Source organism: Anas acuta, chromosome 7 (genome assembly GCF_963932015.1).
Source record: "Anas acuta chromosome 7, bAnaAcu1.1, whole genome shotgun sequence".
Lineage (NCBI taxonomy): Eukaryota > Metazoa > Chordata > Aves > Anseriformes > Anatidae > Anas > Anas acuta.
The window spans coordinates 16,083,509-16,103,503 of record NC_088985.1 but is presented as its reverse complement, the minus strand read 5'-3'; the positions used below and the strand labels follow the sequence as shown (position 1 = coordinate 16,103,503).

Below are 19,995 nucleotides of genomic sequence, written 5' to 3'. Positions count from 1 at the left end.
CCCCCCTGAGATCCCCTCAGCATGAGAACCAGGTCTGCAGAGCCAAAAGTGCTGCTTCATGTTCTTGCTCCCATTGCGTGGTCTACGTAGCAGATGTAGATGCTGCTAGAGACTTTTAAAAGGCACTGAGTTGTCCATCAGGAAGGCAGAAATCTGCCTTTCAGACAGCACTGGGAATGGCAAGGCATGTTTTCCCTCATTGCTCAGCTGCTCTTGAGCAGCCGGTTCGCCATGGTGGGCAGTATTCATGCCTCTGCCTTCCCAAGTGTGGTACCAGGAATGCAAACAACTGCCATCCCCGAGCTGGCTTTGTGCTCTGAACGTTTGTCCACTGGGAACCGAGAGCCAGATGTGCCTCTCATAGTTTCCAGGCAGCACTGATCCATCAGATGACAGTAGCTATTGAGCACTCCTATGGTGGCCCAGAGACACAAAGATGAAAGTCTGGCGCCTGTCAGCACCTCCCTTGCTGTTCCTGTGTCCCTTCAGTTTTCACTTGAGTCCCCTCACAAAAGCAAATGCCACAGAACACGATGTTGCAATGCTAATGGCCTTTATTTCTGAGAAAGAAAATCATGAGTTTTATGATGTTGAACTGCCAGACAGATTTGGGATCCCTTGAACTTTGTTGTCAAATTCCTTCCTGCACCCACTCCCACTGCCTATGTGGCTGTTCGGAGCCTCAGCTTGGAACCCACTTTCCTCTTCAGAAGCATTTTCCACAGCACCTCCTGGATGAATTTTACTAGGGAAGTTGAAGAGGATTTGAGTGCCCTCTTGAACAAAGATTTTTTCATGAAAGAAAAAAAAACAATGATTATTTGATGAACAGTCAAAAGGAAATCACTGTAAATAGACTTGGAATCATTTCTTTAAGAGTGGCTTGTGTTGTATCCCAGCTGCTCTGCCTCTAAGCAGCCTCTTTACCCCCAACTCAGGGGCTCCACCAGTTGTAAAAGCAAGAATTAACTAGTGCCAGATTCAAGTCTCAAAATATAAACCATTTTAGATATGGAAAGCAAAAGGGGTGGGGGGGAGGCTGATTCATAAGAAAACTTCTGAGCATTATTGTAGCATAAATAATATGGCATCTTTCACCTCAAATAGCCTAACACTTCATAAAGTGATATGAGCTTCACTCGTTGCTGAAATGCAGCTATTTCTGAAGTGGAACCTGATATCTTTTTTTTTTTTTTTTCTTAAACCAGCAGAGCAATGTTTTAAGGTGGAGAGTGAAGGATACAATACACAATCAACTGTAAGTATAATCTAGGATGGTGTTGCAAAATGGGAAGATCAAGTAAAATGTACTTTTACTAATAACATGCATTCTAGTGTATCTTAAACTTACATCCTTAGTTTGCAATTGTAATACATTTGAAAGAGATTTAGGAAACTCAAGTAATGTTTTGTCTTCTTTCTTTCTTTCTTCTAGGAATACTTTCTTATAACTTTTTGCCAGCAGATTCTCTGTTTCCTTTCCTCTCTTCATTTAATTTAATGTCCAAGTCTCGGAGCTGGCTGAGGAACCCTGTGTTTGGGCAGATGTTTCTGTGAGAACCCACTGTTTTCAGAGCATCCACGAGTGTCATGTTTTTGTGGATCATCAAAAAGGCAAGCACTAAGGATGCAGAGCGGCTTACCCCCATGGCACAATGCACAAACACTTTACCTGCAGAAAGAAGAGACATGAGGTGAGCAGGCTTTAGCATTTCTAAAGTGAAGGGAATACAGAGAGGACAAAAACTACAAGACATGAGTTGGCAAAGTAGCTGTGGTGTTCAGTGGGTACTCATTTTTTTGTAGATTGCCTAAGATTGTGCTATAGATTGCAGCTGAAGTGGTATTTCGTACTGAGTATATGCATCCAGCTTAGGCCTTTCAGTATTTAGCAAAGAGAAGAATGCCATTTACACAGCTTATCTTGATGTTCAATAGCACTAGAAAGAACGGACATAAGCACTGAAGGTAGATACTGGAAATGGAGCATTATCAATGTTCTTACCTGACCAAAGTTATTGCATGATGGACTTTTTTTATGTAAGATTTCAAGAGTGCTGTGGAGAGGTAGAAGACTAAACACCCCATACTGACATGTATTTCAAAAAGTTGTTGCGAAGTTATACATAGTTCAAGAGCCTCATGTTTGCATTATCCCCCTGCAGGCTGCATAGCTCCTGGGTGCTTTTTGGGCTGACAAAGCAGTGCGCAGGGGATCTGCTGGCCATTACCCTGCAAGAGAGGCCTCCAGTCCCATGAGGAGCTCTCACCATACAGGAGGGCAGGGCTGAGGAACCTAGGCTGGCTTCTCTGCTCCCAAACCAGTTCTCATCCAAACTTTCTGGGTTCTCAGATATTTGTTCCCAGATTAAAATAGCCAAAACTTTCTGTGGAAGGAGACGCTTTCTGTGACAAAACTCATTAGTGTAATTTTTTGTGGAAAAAGGAACAGTTTTGGCAGAAAATTTTGGTCCAGCCCAGACTGTGATCATTGACAAGTCCCATAAACTCTGTAGGACAGTCTGCCTATAAAAACGGGCTCGTAATTTACTGTATCTCAGCAGCCCAGTGTGAGCTATAACTAGGGATTTAATAAAGCACTCCAGCGAAAGCAGCAAGATCTCACAGCCAGAGTCGGAGCAAGCTCTGGAACAAATGGAAATTATGATAACTAGGCCCTAATCCAAACTCTGCTGACAAAAATTCAGCAGGCTGCGGGTCAGACTCGTAGCTTGTGACTTAGTTCATTAACTTGTGCTGCTTCTCTAGCTTAATAGACAGCCTGGACCAGGCTCCGGTTGTGTGAAGCACTTTGGCACGTGCAGCCTGTCAGCCAGTGCTCCCAGGTGCCAGCGGGGAGCAGGCGCAGAGCTGCCTCGCGGTGCGGGGCCTGAGCCTCCAGGCTGCAGCCCTGGCCGGGGTGCTGGGGGCACAGACACAGCAAGCAGGCCCTCGGACTTTGCCAGGAGGCAATTTCTGCAGGGTGGGCATGGGGCTGCCAGCCCTAGCTGGCAGACACCTTGTCGTGGCCACCTCCTCATGTGCTATGGAGCAGCAGCCCCATCTCCTGTCCTCCTGGCCATGCTCTGTGTGTGCTTTCACAAGCCCTATTAGTACAATGGGAGGCCCCATTGGCTCGCGTTGAAGCTTCATCCCAAACCTTTTCTCTCTCTTACCTCCTGAAGTGTTTAAGGCTTTGCCTATGAAATTGGCAGCATCGTAGAAGAAGATACTTAAATCAAAGGAAGGATCATCAAATGCTTCTACTCCGAAGTACTCTATTTGCAGATCTTTGTAATATCTGGCTCCCGTGTTGATACTGTATGGTCCATCTGCTGCATTAAGGATGTGAGTAATGTTGAGGCTTTGAAGAGTAGTTTTGCACCTCGCAGCCCACCTGTTGAAAGATGCGAAGGGTTCATTGGCAGCACGCCTAACATTCTGCTAAAATATCGTGGTTTAACGTTGGTGCCTGCTCCCTCTAGGGAAGGATGCAGGAAATGCAGCCTGCTTACAGCACATGTGAAGAAGCACATAGCAAATGAAAAATGTGGTGTGGTGGTATGGAGAGCAGCGTGAGTACAGGCTTGCCTGTGGGATACTGGTAGCTGAGCAAATACTTCCCAGCAGTTAGCCCCTGGGAACACTGCTTACTGTATAGAGCGGTCAAGATTTTACTTCAAATACTTGTTTAATGAGATCTGCAGCTAATCTCTCACTCGTTGTGTGCCTGGGTGGCAAGGGCGAGAACCCTCCCAGATGCAGCACTTTGTTCCTGGTTTGGACACGAAGCGGCTCTGTCATGCTCACCAGCCAGGTTCTCCCCCTTTCCAGCCATAAACTAGGATTGAAGTTATTCCATAAAGCTGTGCTCCTTGACTGATGTATATATAAAGAGGAGGAGAAAGGGTTGGTAAACATGAGCTGTTGTTATGCCCATCTGATGATCTATGTAATTTGCGGTAATCTAAATAGGAGGAAACAGCACTAAATAGAAGTAGTCATGAGTATGAGGTATTTGCATGAAAATTCCTGCTTAATATTTTCAGTTTTACCGCCTTTGAAAAGAAGTTTGGATTTGGACTGCCAAAATCCTTACTGCAAATTTTATTTGGGTCCTTGTCCATCTGGCTCCTGATCCTGCTGCTCCTGTATTTGAGTAGAAGGCTACTGTGGCCTTGTCTGCTGCCCGAGAGCTCAGTTCCCAGGGCAGATAATGCTTCTCACAGTTGACACTAATTTGGGACGGGTTCTTTCTAGACTTCTGTCTAGAATACAAATAATTCTTACCCTGCCAAAGTCTGCTGTGGTTCACAGAATGCAGAAAACACAACTCAGACTATAAATTACCCTTTTGTCTGTCATGTTTTTCATGACATTCAAAGTCCTTGTGTTATCAGTTTTGGAAGCTTGTGTTGTAAAAACATTCCTACAGACCCAACAGCTGGTCCCCAGTGCACCACATCCCTTCCTTCTCCTCCCAGGGACTGATAACAGCTTAATAATAGGACCATATGTTCTTACGCATCTCCCAGGTAAATGTTTGGCCAGACTTGGTCCACGTGATTATCCGACCCTCCTCTGAACCAAATCAGCCGCTGGAGGTCTGCTAGCGCTGGTGTTTCATAGGAATCTGGGCTCCCTGCACTGCTGGTTGGGGAAGAGTCATCTCTGGTGTGAGGCATCTTGCTCCTCTCTTGCACACACTCGGTTTGTCTCAGAGACAGCTTTTCTGAAATGAATTAAGAGGAAATTTTCATACAGAAATAATATTCCCTAGGAAGCAGTCCTGTTCATTACCCTCCAAATAGCATTACATTATTATAACTGGTGTGTGCAGTAGGGCCTGCAGGTGTTGCTGAAAGCATCCAGAGAGCAGGATTGACTCTGTGGTATGACTCTACAGCATGTAATTCATCCCCTGAGAAGGCTGCAGCATAAGATGATATGATTTAATTTCTTGTCAAGTAACGCTGTTGAAAAAGAACGTCCTGTGCCACCCGAACACAACATTGACTGAAACTCGTAGGTGCAGGTATTATTGCTGTTACTGTAGCTCTGATGAGTGTAATACAGGAAAGCTCCAGCACTTTGTGTTGGAGATTGTTTGTGCACACTTGCTTCTTGCTACTTAAAACTGGAAGTTTTTGAAAGAATGAATCATCGGACTGACTTAAACTCACAAGGCTTCTAGGGCCAGGGTGGAAATCTTAGGATGTGTATATAAGACATATTCATATGGTGTATATGTATAAATACATAAAATGTATGCGTGTAGAGTTATTCTTTCATTTATATGGATGTATTTATATACATACATGCAGATCTACATGCACACATACAGTTGTATATGTATGTGTGCATATAGGTAGAAACAGAGAGAATTTCAACTAGTTTTCTGTATATCTCAGGTGAATGTCCCTGAACACTCATCTGTACCAGTATACTTATGTCTGTCTGTCTCAGTCTCTCTTCTGGGAGCTGTTCCACTTTGTATAAATAAGGCGATAGCTATTTTGTCTCCAGAGAGAGACTGTTTCTCTCATATGAAGGGTAGGGCATTTACCTGGGATGTGAGGAAAAAGAGCATATAAATTTTGGAAAATTATGAGGCTGAAAGTTCTGGCTTTGTTGCCATTAAGAATCCCAACTAGGACTGTTTTGCTCCCTTACAGAGCCTGCAGTAGATCCTGTGCCCCTTTTACAACATTGTTTGCTGTTTTAGACCCAGGAGGCTCAGTCCAGCCCGAAGCAGAACTCTATCAAGAGCAAGAGTTCAAAGGCATCCAAGGAGGCCCTTCTCCGAGACTTTAGGAGCATTCCCCTGCCAGGATCTCATTATCTGGAATTGCTGTTCTCGCCTCCAGAGAACATTGATGAGCTTTGTTTGGTTGCTTGTTGGTATTAAAGCCATTATCAATGTGGGAGCCACATGAGAACTTGTTCCCAAAGTGAGGTGGGTGGCCTGTGTTTATTTTGCAAAAGGTTATGTGTCCAGAATAGATCTTTGGAAGTCATCTAGTCTGTCCCCTGCCCCACAGCAGCAGCAGCTAGATGGATGCTGTTCCAAAAGCCCAACAACAACTTTGTCTGAACAGGCAAGTGTGTTATTTTAAACAGCGTAGGCTGATGAGAGGCATAAGCAGAAAGCAAAAGAGGATATCTTGTTGCTTATGGAAAAAAAGTAGTTCAGATGATGCAAGGCATATTATTGATCACACCACATATATTCCCGTGACCTCAGACTAAATTTGTTTTCCCCACTCCCCTCTCCCTCCTCCTCCCCACAAATGTTAAGAGCAGCTACAGCTTTTTGTACATTCCAATAAAAAGGAAGTCTCCCTGGGGTAACTACTTAATAAGCAAAATATGAAAAGCACAGTAAAAATGGTGGGGGAGATGGAAAAAAGTTAACTGGTTTTTACCTTTAATGATGAAGGAAAAGAACTACATATGAGTAACTCAGGAAAGTAAAGAAGGAATAGGGAAAAAAGCCTACAAATTTTTCAGGGCATGTAACACCAAGAGCTTTAGTAAAGGAATATGTTGTGTGCTCCCAGCACAGATTAGCATGAAGAATAGCACAGAAAAAGATAATGTGCATTGCCTTACATGTTACACTGCCTTGCAGAAGTCATGCCCTGTGCTTGAGAGCTACTGCCAGCATTGTTGTGATCTCTTTGTATTTTCACTGATACAGAACATTAAGCTGGAGCAGTAGAAGGAAATCAAGAGCTCCTACATCTGGAGATTCAGAAGACCATGGACTAATTTCCAAGGAGCATGTATGACTCTCAGACGCTGCAGATGTTAAAAAGCTGAAGTTGTGGAGGTAAGCAGATGGTTCCTAAACTTTCATTTGTCGTAGCTCCCCATTGCTTTAAGCTCCTGTTTAATCTGTCAGGTTGTTACGGTAATGGAGATGATTTGCAGGGAGAGGGGAAGAGGTGGCATCGCTAGGCCTCTTGTTCAAGACCTGACTTTGGGGAGATTCTCTTGGCCTGCTAGAACTGAGATCTCTTGGTGATGGTGAAACTTAACAGGCGTCTCCAGCCGCTGCAGCCAGCAAGGTGCTTTGCAACAGAGCTCCCTTTCATACAGCAATCCTCTTCCCAAAAAGCGCGTCAGCGTTACTTGCTTCCTGTGACTAATAGCAGACAAGTGAGCTCCTCATCTCAACGTGCAGCACAGCTCCTCCCAGCCATGCCGCTCCGCTCCGCTCCGTGCTGGCCTTGAAATGGAATGACTCCGCGGGGCCTTCAGGATAAGCTTGGAAATAACTATACCAGATGATTGGACTAATGAGGAAGGTAATATGAAATTTTTAATTGAGGACCAGGGATTTTGCTGAGGGTTTTCTCCCCACCCCCTTCTACTTCAAGATACTGCAAAGTTAGCAGAAGTGCTGCCACTGATCACGTTACTCTACACACTTCCCCCTCTGGGTGGCTCGCAGAAGCTGCTCTAGCTGGAAACAGTAACTGGAGGATGGCATAATCCTTTGTATCAGGAAGAAAAATCAGTCTTACAAGGTCACTAGCACTTTCTGCAGAGACCTAGTCCATGCAAGCTAGGGAGCATTGTACTTCTTCCCTCCCTTCCCTTTTTCTTCTTCCCACTGTACTAGAAAAAATTGCCATTTTCTATGCAAGATAATTTTTTTTCTGGCAAAGAAAATAAATGCACAGCCCCCGCTGACTAGAATTGTCCAAAGCATTTAACAGATTTGTGTTGGACTTGCAGATTCCAGTCTTATAAAACTCAGCAAATTCCTGGGGGGGGGGATGGGGGAAGAGGAAATATTCCAGTATTGATGGGGTTGAAATAGTTCGTTTTCGTATTTCAAGAAAAAAAAAGTCCAATTCCATTTTTTCTATTAAGAATTATTTTTTGTTTGGGAGTTTTATTTTATCATTGCATAAAATCTTTTAAAGTATGAAAACAAGATGAAGTGGCTTGTTCCTGGCTGAGAAAAACACATTTTGTGCAACTAAACATGCACACAGACTAATTGAGCAGCTTTCACGTTCACTTCTGTGATGGGGAAGGCCTGATGCCATTTTGCCATGGTTGCTTCCACGTCTCCTAAAGCCAGAACTGAGCTGCAGAGAGGCTGAACATCTCTCTGAAGTCCCAAGAGGAGCCCGTGGCAGGGCAGCAGCTGAGCCCCAGGCCCTGCCCTAACCACCTTCACGTTATCTTTCCTCTGTCTCTTGTGTTAGCATTTCTCAGCTGGCCTGGCTCTGCTTGTGGCAGTGATGACAGCCTGGATGGGGACAGGTGTCTTTCAGTAACAAGGTCTTACATTAGGTGGTTGGTAGCCTCAGGCACTGCAGAGCACTGGCTTTGGGTGGACATTTGGTTACCACAATAGCGCAAGCACTAGATAACAGTAACATGACACAGAAGGCTCCAGCAGCCAAATATCCTAAACTCCCTGAAACAAAAACCAACAGACGAAATGGTGCAAAATACTAGAGAATGAGATCAGAATATAATTTGCATGAAAAACAAACAAAAAAGGCATGATGATACATTTTTAAATTGTTCTCTACCCTGTTTTTTTTTTCTCTTTTTCTCTGACCAGGCATCCCTACACACATCTTTTACACTCCTTGTGCTTTTCTCTCAGGTAGTGCTTAACACTATGGCTCTTTGTCCTCCTGATGGAAAAATCCAGATGGAAAGAAGCGTGGTTCACAGGGAAATGATCGTGTAAGTTGAATTAATCTTTCAGATACTGTAATGTGAAACCTGATCTTCTTTTTTGTTAAGAAGACCCAATCTGTGTCTCTACATTTTGGCCAGAATCCGATGCTAAGAGAACCCAGGAGTCTCCTGAGGTGGAGCTGAAAGCCTCATGCACAGAAACAGGCGCATTTAAAAGCAATAGCAGAGTTAAAACAGCCAGATGGGAACCTAGCAGGCAACTGAGGGGGGAAACTCTCTGTTTTCCTTGCAAGCCTACAGGGGCTTGTTTGCAGGAATTAGAATCTCTCACCAGCAGTTCGCTGCAGCTCTAATACCAAGTGGTATTGAAAATGAGAAGCAGGTTACGGCTGATGGTTTAAATGAGGAACCTATGGGAATTTTGAAATGAGATCCTGGACTCGTCTCAGTATAGACCGCGCACATGGCAGAGCAATATTGCTTTCTTGGCTGACTGCATCATATATTATGGCCTTTTATTTTGCCCACGTTCAAACAGCGGGGAGCAGCAGAAGTTCATTGCTCCTGCTTGCTCCTTAAACCCTGATCTGCCTCACCAGAGGCAGTGCCCCTGCCTCGTGGAAAGCAGAATCAGTCCCTCAGCCCCCGTGCGGGTATGTGTTCAATGCAGCACTGTATTAATGCCATTTCCATTATTCTGGAGTGAAGAGAAAAGCAGAATGTACAATTAAAGCTCTGTTGGCTTTTTTTTCTTTTTTAAGAGAATTTACTGCTCGGGAAAGATGCCAGATTGAGGGCTCTGGCAAATGCAGCCCTCGCTTTAAGCATTGCACTGGGGAGGAGTGGGGTGCAGCCCTGCCAGCCACCCGGTGCTGCAGGTGTCTCCAGCCCTGCGCTGCAGCAGCAGTTTGCTGGCTGGGGAGAGCCCGAGCTCCCACACCTCTTCCCTGCCCCGTCTCTGCCCAACGCCTCCATTCACGCCTGGTGTCTGTGGTGGGGCCCAGTGGCTCCTCCAAAGCGGGCTGGAAGAGACCAGCTTTTGCTCGCAAGGCGCCAGAGCTGGGCTGAGGGGCAACTGATCTGCACGTGTTGTCCCAAGACCGTATCTTTCCATGGGGAGAGAACCTTGGTGGTGCCCCCAGCCCCATCCTGCCTCCCCCGGCCCTCCCCTGTCAGAGCCAGCAGCCCTGGAGGTGGCAGCTCCTCGTGCCCAGGCTTGTGCTGCAGCAAGGGATGGAGAAATGGGGCGTCCTCGCTGCTTGCAGTGACAGGCCCTGGCTGTGGCAGGAGGGCAGCTTTGACAGCTGCAGCTTCCACATTCAAAGGAGAAACAACGAAAAAAAAAAAAAGCATTACCTTAGCAGCTGGCATCTCTGAGCTATTCAGTACGCCATCCCCAGCAAGACAGCGCTGCCCTCCACAGGCTCCTACCATAATTTCCAACTCAGCTGTAGATACCTGTCAAGCCTAGAGTGATGCTCTCCCCTTTGGCTCTCTTCTGGGGCACTCCTGTCCAGGGCACAAATGCTAGGATATAGATTTAAAAAAAAAAAAAAAGGAAAACCACATCCTACTGTTTCTCTTGACACATCATCTTGACCTGATTCTTGCTTCTCCCTGAATTAAAATAGCTGTAGTTTTAAGTCCCACCGCCAGCAGTCATAACTGTGCTGTAGCTGGGAGAGCAGCAGCCCGCCATGCAGATAACTGTTTCTAATAGTAGAAACTTCGCCCTCATCTTATGTAAGGCCAGGAGTGGAGCAAAGCGGCTGCGGCTTGTGACGTGCTCGGGCTGAAAGCTTCCTGGGGCAGCCAGTGCCCCGAGGGCAGAGGAGCTCCAGCCAAAGCAAGAAAAGCAGAGTGACCTTGATATTGATAACAGTTCAGTGAGCACTGCCAGCCCCACGCTGAGGTGTCATCGGTGTCACAGGCTGTCCATAGGTGAAAGTTACGGGCACAGTATGCGCCCATCTGACACAAATGATGTCGAACAGATTTTGAGAGGGGGAAGGAAAAAAAGCAAGCTTTCCTGGCAAGCTTCAGGAAAGACAAACAAGGATGTTAATATATTGCTATTAAAACAGGCTCTGAAGCAGTTGCCCTGCTGCAGGCGGTATGGATTTGTATGACTGTGGATTAAAGATTTTTTTTTTCTCCTCGATTTACTCCTCAAATGATTTTTGTCTGACTGCTGCTGTCAATACAAAATTGACGACGCTGTCAAGCTTGCAAGATTTCAGAGTATTTGAAGGCACAAGTGAAGGTTTTTGATATTCCTCAGTCACTTGGCACTGGTATCTTTGAGCTGCCTGTCTCTCCCTACATTTCTAATGTCAGCAGCAAAGTGCTTTCCCTTGCCTTCCTTGCCTTGCCTGAAAGGGTACATATGAGAAAGGCATCTTTTTATAAAGTTGACAAAGCTGTACAAACTCTTTGCAGTAGAATAAAGAGCAAAGAGACTTCAAAACTCCACACTTGAAGATCTATTTTGGCACTTACATTTTTTTCAGGGAAATTGTAGAGTTCTCGAGGGATGCTCTCAGCTTTGTTGGGGTGAAGTTGAACATCTTTCCTTCAGATTTTTAATTGCTGACTTTAAACGGATGATTTGTTTTTTGATTAAGCGATGCCCAACGGATCTGCCCCATGCCCAAGACATGATGTTGATGTTGATGCCCCCTGAGTCTTGCAGTGTTGGGCAGGGCAGGGGCAAAGGTGGTTATGCTCCAGCAAGTTTGAGGAGTTGCTTGTGCTTTTTCCCACCTATATTTCATCAGGTTTTATGTGTTGTTTTTGCAATGCTGGTTCTTGGTGATGATTCGCATGGGCTGTAGGTCAATGCCACAGCTGGTAGGGTGGGGAGGGAGGGTGAGCCCCAGCAAAGCGCAGCCCCGTGGCTCCCAAGGGACCAAGCACAGGTAGCCAGGAGGGGAGCAGCCTTGCTTGAGGTTGTCCTTGCCGGAGGCGATTTTTAATAGATGCTTTGGGAAAAGGCTGCAAATTTCAGTCCATTTTCCCAAAGCAAATCCCAGTGCCTCCAGCACCGCCCTGGGACGGCCGTCCTCTGCCTGAGAAAGTCGCAGTGAGCAGGAATATGTTAAGGATTGTGAGCTCCTCAGGTACAGTGGTAATGGGAGCCATCCCTGCGCTATAAATAGCATTAACATCCTTTCTCTCCGGTGCCTGGCATCCAAAGCAGACATTTTTGCTGGTGCTAGTGAAAATGAACAAAGCTTTGAAATGCTCTTATTTATGTGCTCTTTGCAGGCTGGAATTTTGTGAGTAGCTTTTCTTACTGACTCTGAATTTTGAGTTCATTTTAAGGTGAAATATTGGATTTTTTGTTTAGGATTTTTTTCATTTTTTATTACCATATGTTATTTTCATATCTTTAGTAAAACTGTGTGAGAAGAGCTATTGTGAAAAGAGACAGGGGATCAAGACTAGCTATTTGCAAGGGACTTCTGCATGACTGAAGGAAAAGCCAATTAAAAAAAAAAAAAAAACAAAAAACAACCCACAGGAACCATAATTTAACCTTATATGCTTTCTTAACAAAATATTGAAAGGGGTTTATTTTAGAATTAAGAAAATCACATAAGGTGTTTTGGCATGATTTGTGGTGTTTACATTGGGAGATCAGAAAGAAATAATTGTTGCAGTAGAAGGAAAATCCTTGCATGCCTATCAGACAAGGAAACAAAGATGTCTTTTGTCAAGGAACTCCAAAGACCCAGGAGCAAAACTGGCAAAAGGGACTTCTCTTCACAATACTGATTGTATTTTCTATAAAGTCCTGTTATAAAACCGCAAAGCCTCACATGCCATGCAACTCCCCTTTGCTTTCTGGGCAGTGAAGAAGCAGCAGGCCTACAAAGCAGACATTTTGCTGTGGGATAACCACAGGAACACTGCTACTAGCTCAGCTGGTAGGGCTGGAGGAGTTAGGTAAGCCTTCAAATACACAACAAGGGCTATGGTTTTTTCACTTATGCTAACTACTGTATTAACACACTACCTTTAGTGACAACCTTTGTCTTAGACCAGCACAGCAGCACTGCTGCGATTGAAACGCTGTTTTTCTTTCATTTTGCCAGAAGATGGCAGAAGAAAGCAATCTTGGATGTGTTAAAGTAGTGTATTCATGGCTTTTAGAGAGAGCGGTTACTGTTGTACAAGAAAATGCTGTGGTTGGATGGGAGAAAAATTTGAAAGGTACTCGATTAATTAAATTGGTATTGACCTGAGCAAATACATCAAACGATCTAAACTGTATCCTTTCCTGTGCAGGTTTTCTGTATGAGAAAAGCATGTAACAGTGTTCAATTTTCCTAGGCACAGTGCAGTTTGGCCTGGATTTGCTCCAGTGGCAAAATCCATTGTAACAAACCAGGCTCCAAAGATAAAGAAACCTTGCAGAAGTTGTTGGGCATCAGTGCAAGTTAACAGGCCGTTACTCCTCAGGGAGTTATTTCCAAATGACAGCCCAGCACAGACCCTGGGGCCACCACTCCCCACCAGGTGCCCCCACTGCCCAGGCGCCCACAATTGCTGTGTCTCATAACCAACTGGAAACGTTAGATGGAGCCTGCTGCTGACTTGAATTTAGTTCACGTCAGAATTGGGTGTCAAGGTAATTTATCAGTGGCATTTGTGGTTTGTCAGACCCAGTACACCAACATGGGGAAAAGCTTCCCAACCAGGCAAGTCACACTGCAAACCCAGCAGCAGCAGGCCCACGCCGTAACCTTGCCATCCAGCCGGGGCGTGGTTGTGGGAGAGCCCTCTGTCAGAGCCAGCTTTCCATCTCTTGCTCTTCCTTTTCTTTGTTCTTCTTTTTGCAGGCTTTTCCTTTTCCTTCCTTCCTTCTTTTTTTTTTTTTTTCCTCACAGTCTGAGCTAATCTCTGGGGCTGATGGAGGCAAGGTGCTCGCTGGGTGCAGAGGGGAGCAATTAGGGAGTTTTGTAATGGGACCAGACCTTCCATCCATAATTAAAAGCATCACAAAGTTTAGGAAGTAGTTAATCTGTGGAAGGCCAAAAGCTGGAGGCGATGCAGCGGAAGAATCACTCCTACATCGTCCAGCTACTTATGCTCTCTTCCCCTAGACACTGCTCTGGGCTGATGGAGAACGATCAGCTAACCAAACCTTCAGGTCTAACCTGCCTTGGCACCTTTTCCATGTGTCTTATGAAAGAGGTGTCTACAATACCCATTACTAACTATTGAATTATATAACATGGGCACTAAACATACCACATCTGCTTCCCAGGCTGTGAGGAACACTTATCACTATGAAGCAAGATTCATTTCTTAGCACCAGCAAGGAGGAGGATGACAAAGGATTGGGAGTGGAGAAGGAAAAGAGAAATGTTTAAAAGCAACTTTAAACTGTTGTGGTGATGAGGAAAAACAGCTGAAGACATAGATGCCTTTCACCTGGACAGCAACACCCTCGCCCAATGAGATGATGCTAAGACACATCCCAGTGCCCTCCTGCCTCAGGATTCTGATCCTACTTGGCTTTTTAAGGTATCATTCTTTATATTGTTCTGTTTGGTAAAAGGACTTTGTTCCCAGGTTGGTTCTGTGCTTAGCAGCAGGAATCAGCTTCACCTTGTGAGGAAAGCAAGTGATGGAAGCTCTGTGGCTGCTGGCAACACCACAAGCACACTGACAGCATCCAGAACCCTTCTTTTGTCCACCTCAGTCACAGGGTCCCACCTGCTATTTGGAAGTGGATTAAGCCTTACTGAAAATGAATAAGCTTAACAGAGCACAAAATGACTTTGAATCTGCCTCATCTAGAACGTCCTTCAACCTGGGTCCTTTTGCTACACTTCAAACAACTGATCATCTCAATCAAAGCTCCCTCCAGGATATGCTGAATCCTCTTCTGGAGACAAGGTGAGCAAACACATACCCCTTACATGTTGAGGTTTTAGTAGATGTGGGTATATGGGAAAACAACACTGTAGACACCTCTTTCCCTTCTATGCTTAAAAGAAAAATCCTCCTCTGACCCTCCTTTTAGCATTGAAGCTTTGACTTCAAATGCTAATTTGAAAGCCCTGGGTGGAAGGGATTTTGCAGTGTTTTCTGCTGGGTGAGGTGTATATACCAGAGAAAGAAAGAGCATCCATACAGGTGAGCTCAGAAGGGAGGAAGCTCCTGCAGAGCCAATACAGCCATGGCAGTGGTGCTGAATGAGGTGATGAAGGGGCCGCACACATCTCTGTTCTTCCCCTGCCCAGCACTCCTGACCATTGCCCCAAGCAAGGGCTGCAATTCGGGTGGATCGCTCCTAACCTGAAAGGTCAAATCTGGTCTGAAATGCAGGAACCCAGAGCTGGATCAGCTCAGATGAGCCCTTTTCTCTTTTCCTTTTGCTGTCAGATGGAGGAAGGTGGCTAGTGGCTTGCTGACAAAAAGCGTGCTGCAGAGCTGAAGTGCATTCTTGTCATGGCTTACTAAATGCCTGTCCCACTTTCTGCATCCGTGGTGACAGCAGCCTGTACGTGGGCCTGCTTATCATGACTGCCTTGTTTGCTGTGTCTTCCTAAGGTCATAAACAATTGCAATTACCAAATAACCCCATCTCATCCTTCTGTTAGCTTAAGCATCCAGTTGATGAATCGAAAACTGGGTGATGACCGGCAAGGGCTCTGCGGTTAAATACTCAATCTGCCTCTGCTAGCAGAGGTGTTGGCACGGCAGCGCGGCTCTCTTCACACGCACGCAGGCTGCCGTCTGGCCAGTTACAGCTCCTCCGCGCAGGATGCTGTGCCTTGACTTCACAGCTCCTCTGCATGGCTACACACTTTCACAGCACGACCTATTAGCACCAGCCCTCCCCGTTTGCAGAGAGTTGAAAGCATGCCACCTTTTTGGCACAGCAATGCGGTCTGCTACCCCTAGAGGTGGAAAAACAAAACAAAACAAAATAAAAACAACTTGGCCAAAGAGGGAATCCTGAAAAGAGAGCTAAGGTTATGGCTTTCTAAATGTTTATCTTCAGTCTGTATTTGATGTCTGGATAATAAGGTGACCGGGCTCTTACAGCAACCTGAGGCAGGATAAACAACTTGGAGGAAAGCAGTGGTTTTCCTGAGCTGCAGGACAGAGGATGTGCAGGGCCTCTCTCAGCCTTTGCGGCTGACAATTTTGCATGGTGTCTCTTGCAAAACCCTTCAAATCCAAGCTTTAGTTATGGTCTTTACAGCTGCACTTCTTGTTTCTAAAAGAAATGGATCTCCCTCCACACTGTTTGAATGTTCTCACACTGCTTTGGTTCACTCATTGTTTTCCTGAGTTTAGCTGTCTGTGAAAACAATAGAGGAAAACAATAAAATTATCTAAGACTTTTTTCTTATATGGGGGAGTTTTCAAAGGCAGAGGAGGGAATCTATCAGGCTGTGCACCTAAGTACTATTTATGCCCTTGAATACATTTCACTTACAGTGCTTAATTGGTCTGTGAAAAGCCATTGCCAGAAGAGGACACTGACCATTTTTATAGAGGGATCAATAACAAAAACACTCAGTGGTATTTTTCTAGAAATTAAAAATATAATAAAATAGAATTAAGAATTATGCAAAGAATATGTTTCAGGGCATAAACCAGCCTCTCCAGAAACTATGCAAATTCAGTTGGTGAAAACAACAGCAGCCACAATGAAATGAGTTGTATACGAAGAACTGAGATCTCAAATGTGATATTATGCAGAAGGTAAAGAGACTGTACTAGATAAGTAACAGCTCAATGTGTTATCAAGGGTGCACTTTGATTTTGATGAATGTTAAAAGAACCTTTAGCCTTGAAAATAAAGAGGATAATTTCTCTCTAGGCAATGGCTGCTCATGAAAGTCATAAAATAAGAGCACTGGAGCCCTAATTTTATAGTGCTTTTTAAATGATTTTCAAATGGTCCAGCTGCTTTGTGCCACAATAACACGAGGCAGAGATATTTATGCCGGCGATAACAAGCATGCATCAGCCTGCCCGAGCTGCTCTCCACAGGCAGCCAGCATTAGGTGAAACACATATGGAAAACTGATACTTGCCAATGCGGATTGATCACAATTACACCGTGGTTGGGGTGATCCTGGGAAGCTGCTTTTTCCAACAGACAGCTCGACTGTTTTTCTTGTTTGCGTCTCGCTTGCGGAGCACAGGATGTACGCAGCTGGTGATTCTGCTTCTATTTTGACACTTGAGAACCTGCCAGTTACATACGCCTCCTAGGCCATGCCGTCCTTGGTAGGCACCTCTACGCAGGAGAGCTAACTCAGCCCGGGGTTGCACCACTGTTTTTTTTTGTGGGAGTTTCACCATGGATTGATTGTCCCCAGCGCTGATGTTTCCAAGTTGCACTGGGTACATTTGTACAGAAATGTATACACACTGCAAACAAACTCAGTGCAAATGCTACGTAGTTCTGCTGAGATGCTGGAGTTGTCATCTGCAACTTTCCCCAGGTATTTTACTGCTGTCTCTAGGACTTCAGTCTGAAACTGTTTTTCCAGGGTCTGCCCTAAGATAAGAACTACCACAAGGTGGTGTAGCTTTGCTTGTTAATTTGCATTCATTTCAAAAATCTAATTAGCATTTTATCCTTTCACTCCCCTTTGCTTTGTGAGAAAGTGACAGAAGACAGGCTAACAAGAGAAGCTCTGAGCAAGCAGAGTAGGGTTGAAAGAGCAGTTTTTTTATGAAATATTACTGTAAAATTAAGGAACTCAACTCTTTATGTGTTCACTAGCACTGAAGACACATTCACAGCTTGCTTAAAGAGAATTTTGGTGGGAACAGGACATTCTGAGAAAAGAGCTAATTTATGGCAATACACTGCTGTAAATCTCAGGTCCATAAAGCTAAGACTGAGCTGGACAGAGGACATGGTGAAATGAAGGTACCTCTGGGAAGTCCTTGGGAACTGAGCATCTATTGTCAGCAGGGAGGGAAAACTCTGTCCCCCATTTGGGTAACTTGTTGTCTGCTGGACTTCCACATTTTCCCCCCTTTTCATTTGATCATCCCAGTGCAGCAAAACAGGTTGCCATCATTTTAAGTCCAGGGATATTCTTAAAAGCTTTAACTTCAAACATGGGACTGCTTTCTCTTGAAGTCAAGTTTTATGAGTCTTCAGAAACAGAGGAGACAGCAAACGGGGAGCATATTCTAGAGGTCTATCTAGCACGTTTGTTGTCTTCATTTAACCAAATGTTTGAGTAGTGACTGGGAAAACCCTCTGTCCCCTAAACAGAGGGGAAACATAGGTTTGATGCCAAAGCTTTAGGTCACGTTCCTTTCATCTTTATCTCATATTCAGATTGGCTGTCTGACATTCCTTCCTGTTACTTTGATCTTCTGTTTCATAAGAATTTACATAGGTGTATACCGTATGTATCTTAGTTCAATATCTAAGTCCTGCAGCTGTTTCAGGAATGCTCCTCTTGATGAAATTACTCAGTACTGGATAACTCCTTGGATAGCATTGCCCAGAGAAAAGTGATGGAAGATCATAAGGTTAAGGTAGTACAAGGGAGGCAGATCTGCTTTTTCCAAGAATACAGTGAACCAAGATTTTCCTGCAAAATAAAAATGAATACATGTTGTGCTGTTCCAGGCTGCACAGAATAGTGCCATGCTCACAGATTGCATAAGCTGGTACTTCTGCCTTACCCACATCATCTCATTTCTTAGAGATCGAATTTACAGCTGCTGTGATAAAGTACCCTTCAGGGTATTATATTCATCTCTTTCATAAATCAAGAACCACTTTTTGTTACTAGAGATCTGAGTCCAGAAAAATAGGAAAACATATGGCATTAGGCTTTGTAAATGGCCAATTGGCATGTCTTTATAATAGCTGTTTGCGGATTTTGGCTGCTTCTCAAACCAGAAAGTAACATTTTGTGTGTTTTGTATTCTGATGAATCAATACAGAAAAACTCAAACAACAACAACAAAAAAAGTGTTTTTCAACTGGAAATTCGTCCTTCTCCCCACTCACTAAAATACAGCATTGTTCCCATTTCTACTTGCTTACTTTTTTCTCTTCTGTTACAGAAGATACACTCCGGTCATTGTAGTGGGCCATATGTGATGGACACTGACTTGGATGTAGTTTTGTGGACCACTCCTTATCTTTCAGGATGCTGCTATCCTCTCTCTAACCATGGAGACAATATCTGTAAGTAGATAATTAGGCTTACCCAGTGGTTGAATGAAGTATAGTTAATGCTTCTGAAGTAACCTGTGATTGCTTAACGCAAGTGCTGTGTTAGAGCAGTGGCTTACCACTGTTTGGCCTTGAGAATGTACTCAGAGGTGGTAGAGAAATGTGTGCCAAGGTGAAAGTCCTCTGCAGTTATTCCATAACAATGCCATTCCTGGCCACGGAATGTTTGGTCCCCTTTGCTTCCCTATGCAAAACGTGCAGCATTCAGTACACAAGGGACACCAAGCCCCCACAGGTCTTTCTTGCTTTGGGCTATGAAGCTGTGGAGAATCGTGTGTGAAAGCTTGTGACAAAAAGCAGCTCAATGTATCTTATTGCCTTGTAATCTCTTAGTCTGCAGAGCTTAGTGCCTACCACACTTAGAGACTTGCGTAGGAAACTGTAATGTAGTAAAAAGTAAAAGGTGGTGATTTCCAAATATACTCAAAATAGAAGTAGAAAACTTAGAGTATCCTGCCTATAACTTCCTGTAAATTTAACAAGTATTGCAGGCTCTATTTGACTACAGTCATTGGGAGTTACTGGCCCAAACATCTTGTAAAAATTGACTTCATGGGGTAGCTCAGGTCCTCCTACAATTGGACTTGAAGTACAATGCTGAAATGACACAGTCAGGTTTTAGTACAGCCTGTAACCCTTTTGCCTCAAACTTTGATTGTGTCACATTTCTTTGCTGGGGTGGTATTAATCTTGGTAATCTGGCTAAATTCCACTTGTTAAACCTGCCTATTTAAGATTCACTGTCAGGTTTGATTTCTGCGGGATATTTTACATCTTGTGCCCTGAGCTGCTTATTGTGCAGCACTTTTAAAAATATTTTACCTTTCAACCCAAAGGGTCTTGGCCTTGGCCTTTTGTATCAGCAGTGGCTGATGGCAGACAAATATTTAATAATCAGTTTGTTGACCACTTCAAAGTCCTCCAGGATGAAAGACATCATGTAAAGTCAGCCATGCCTACTTTATTTATAGTGTATATTACATAATGTTATAGTGTGTAGTATATAATGAATTATTGAACTCATTTAAAGAGGCCTCCCATCAAAATTCTGATAAAGTCATAAGGAAAAATGTCTTATAGAA

The 19,995-nt window shown here is 44.3% G+C and overlaps 1 protein-coding gene and 1 long non-coding RNA gene across 13 annotated transcripts in view; one reads left to right on the top strand and one right to left on the bottom strand.

Annotated features, from left to right (window-relative positions):
• Positions 1 to 19,995, top strand: part of LOC137859938 (uncharacterized) — a 39,602-nt gene that overhangs the window by 6,756 nt on the left and 12,851 nt on the right. For all 6 annotated transcript variants that reach the window (XR_011098679.1, XR_011098677.1, XR_011098678.1 and 3 more), the window contains exons 3-9: positions 1,209 to 1,258; positions 1,436 to 1,694; positions 5,726 to 5,956; positions 6,701 to 6,832; positions 8,633 to 8,715; positions 13,515 to 14,577; positions 18,742 to 18,865. This is a non-coding gene — a long non-coding RNA (uncharacterized lncRNA). The remainder of the gene's footprint in view (positions 1 to 1,208; positions 1,259 to 1,435; positions 1,695 to 5,725; positions 5,957 to 6,700; positions 6,833 to 8,632; positions 8,716 to 13,514; positions 14,578 to 18,741; positions 18,866 to 19,995) is intronic.
• LOC137859935 (dual specificity protein phosphatase 13B-like) overlaps positions 537 to 19,995 on the bottom strand; it is a 26,526-nt gene continuing 7,067 nt past the window's right edge. For 2 of the 7 annotated variants that reach the window (XM_068689524.1, XM_068689527.1), the window contains 3 exons: positions 4,525 to 4,732; positions 3,177 to 3,397; positions 537 to 1,672 (listed from right to left, as the gene is read on the bottom strand). In XM_068689524.1, coding sequence (XP_068545625.1) covers positions 1,446 to 1,672; positions 3,177 to 3,397; positions 4,525 to 4,732 — 656 coding nt within the window. In that variant the 3' untranslated portion in view covers positions 537 to 1,445. Of the gene's footprint in view, positions 1,673 to 3,176; positions 3,398 to 4,524; positions 4,733 to 10,026; positions 10,553 to 16,733; positions 17,109 to 19,995 lie in introns of those variants that run through there. The other 5 variants (XR_011098673.1, XR_011098674.1, XM_068689526.1 and 2 more) reach the window with 5 other exon arrangements.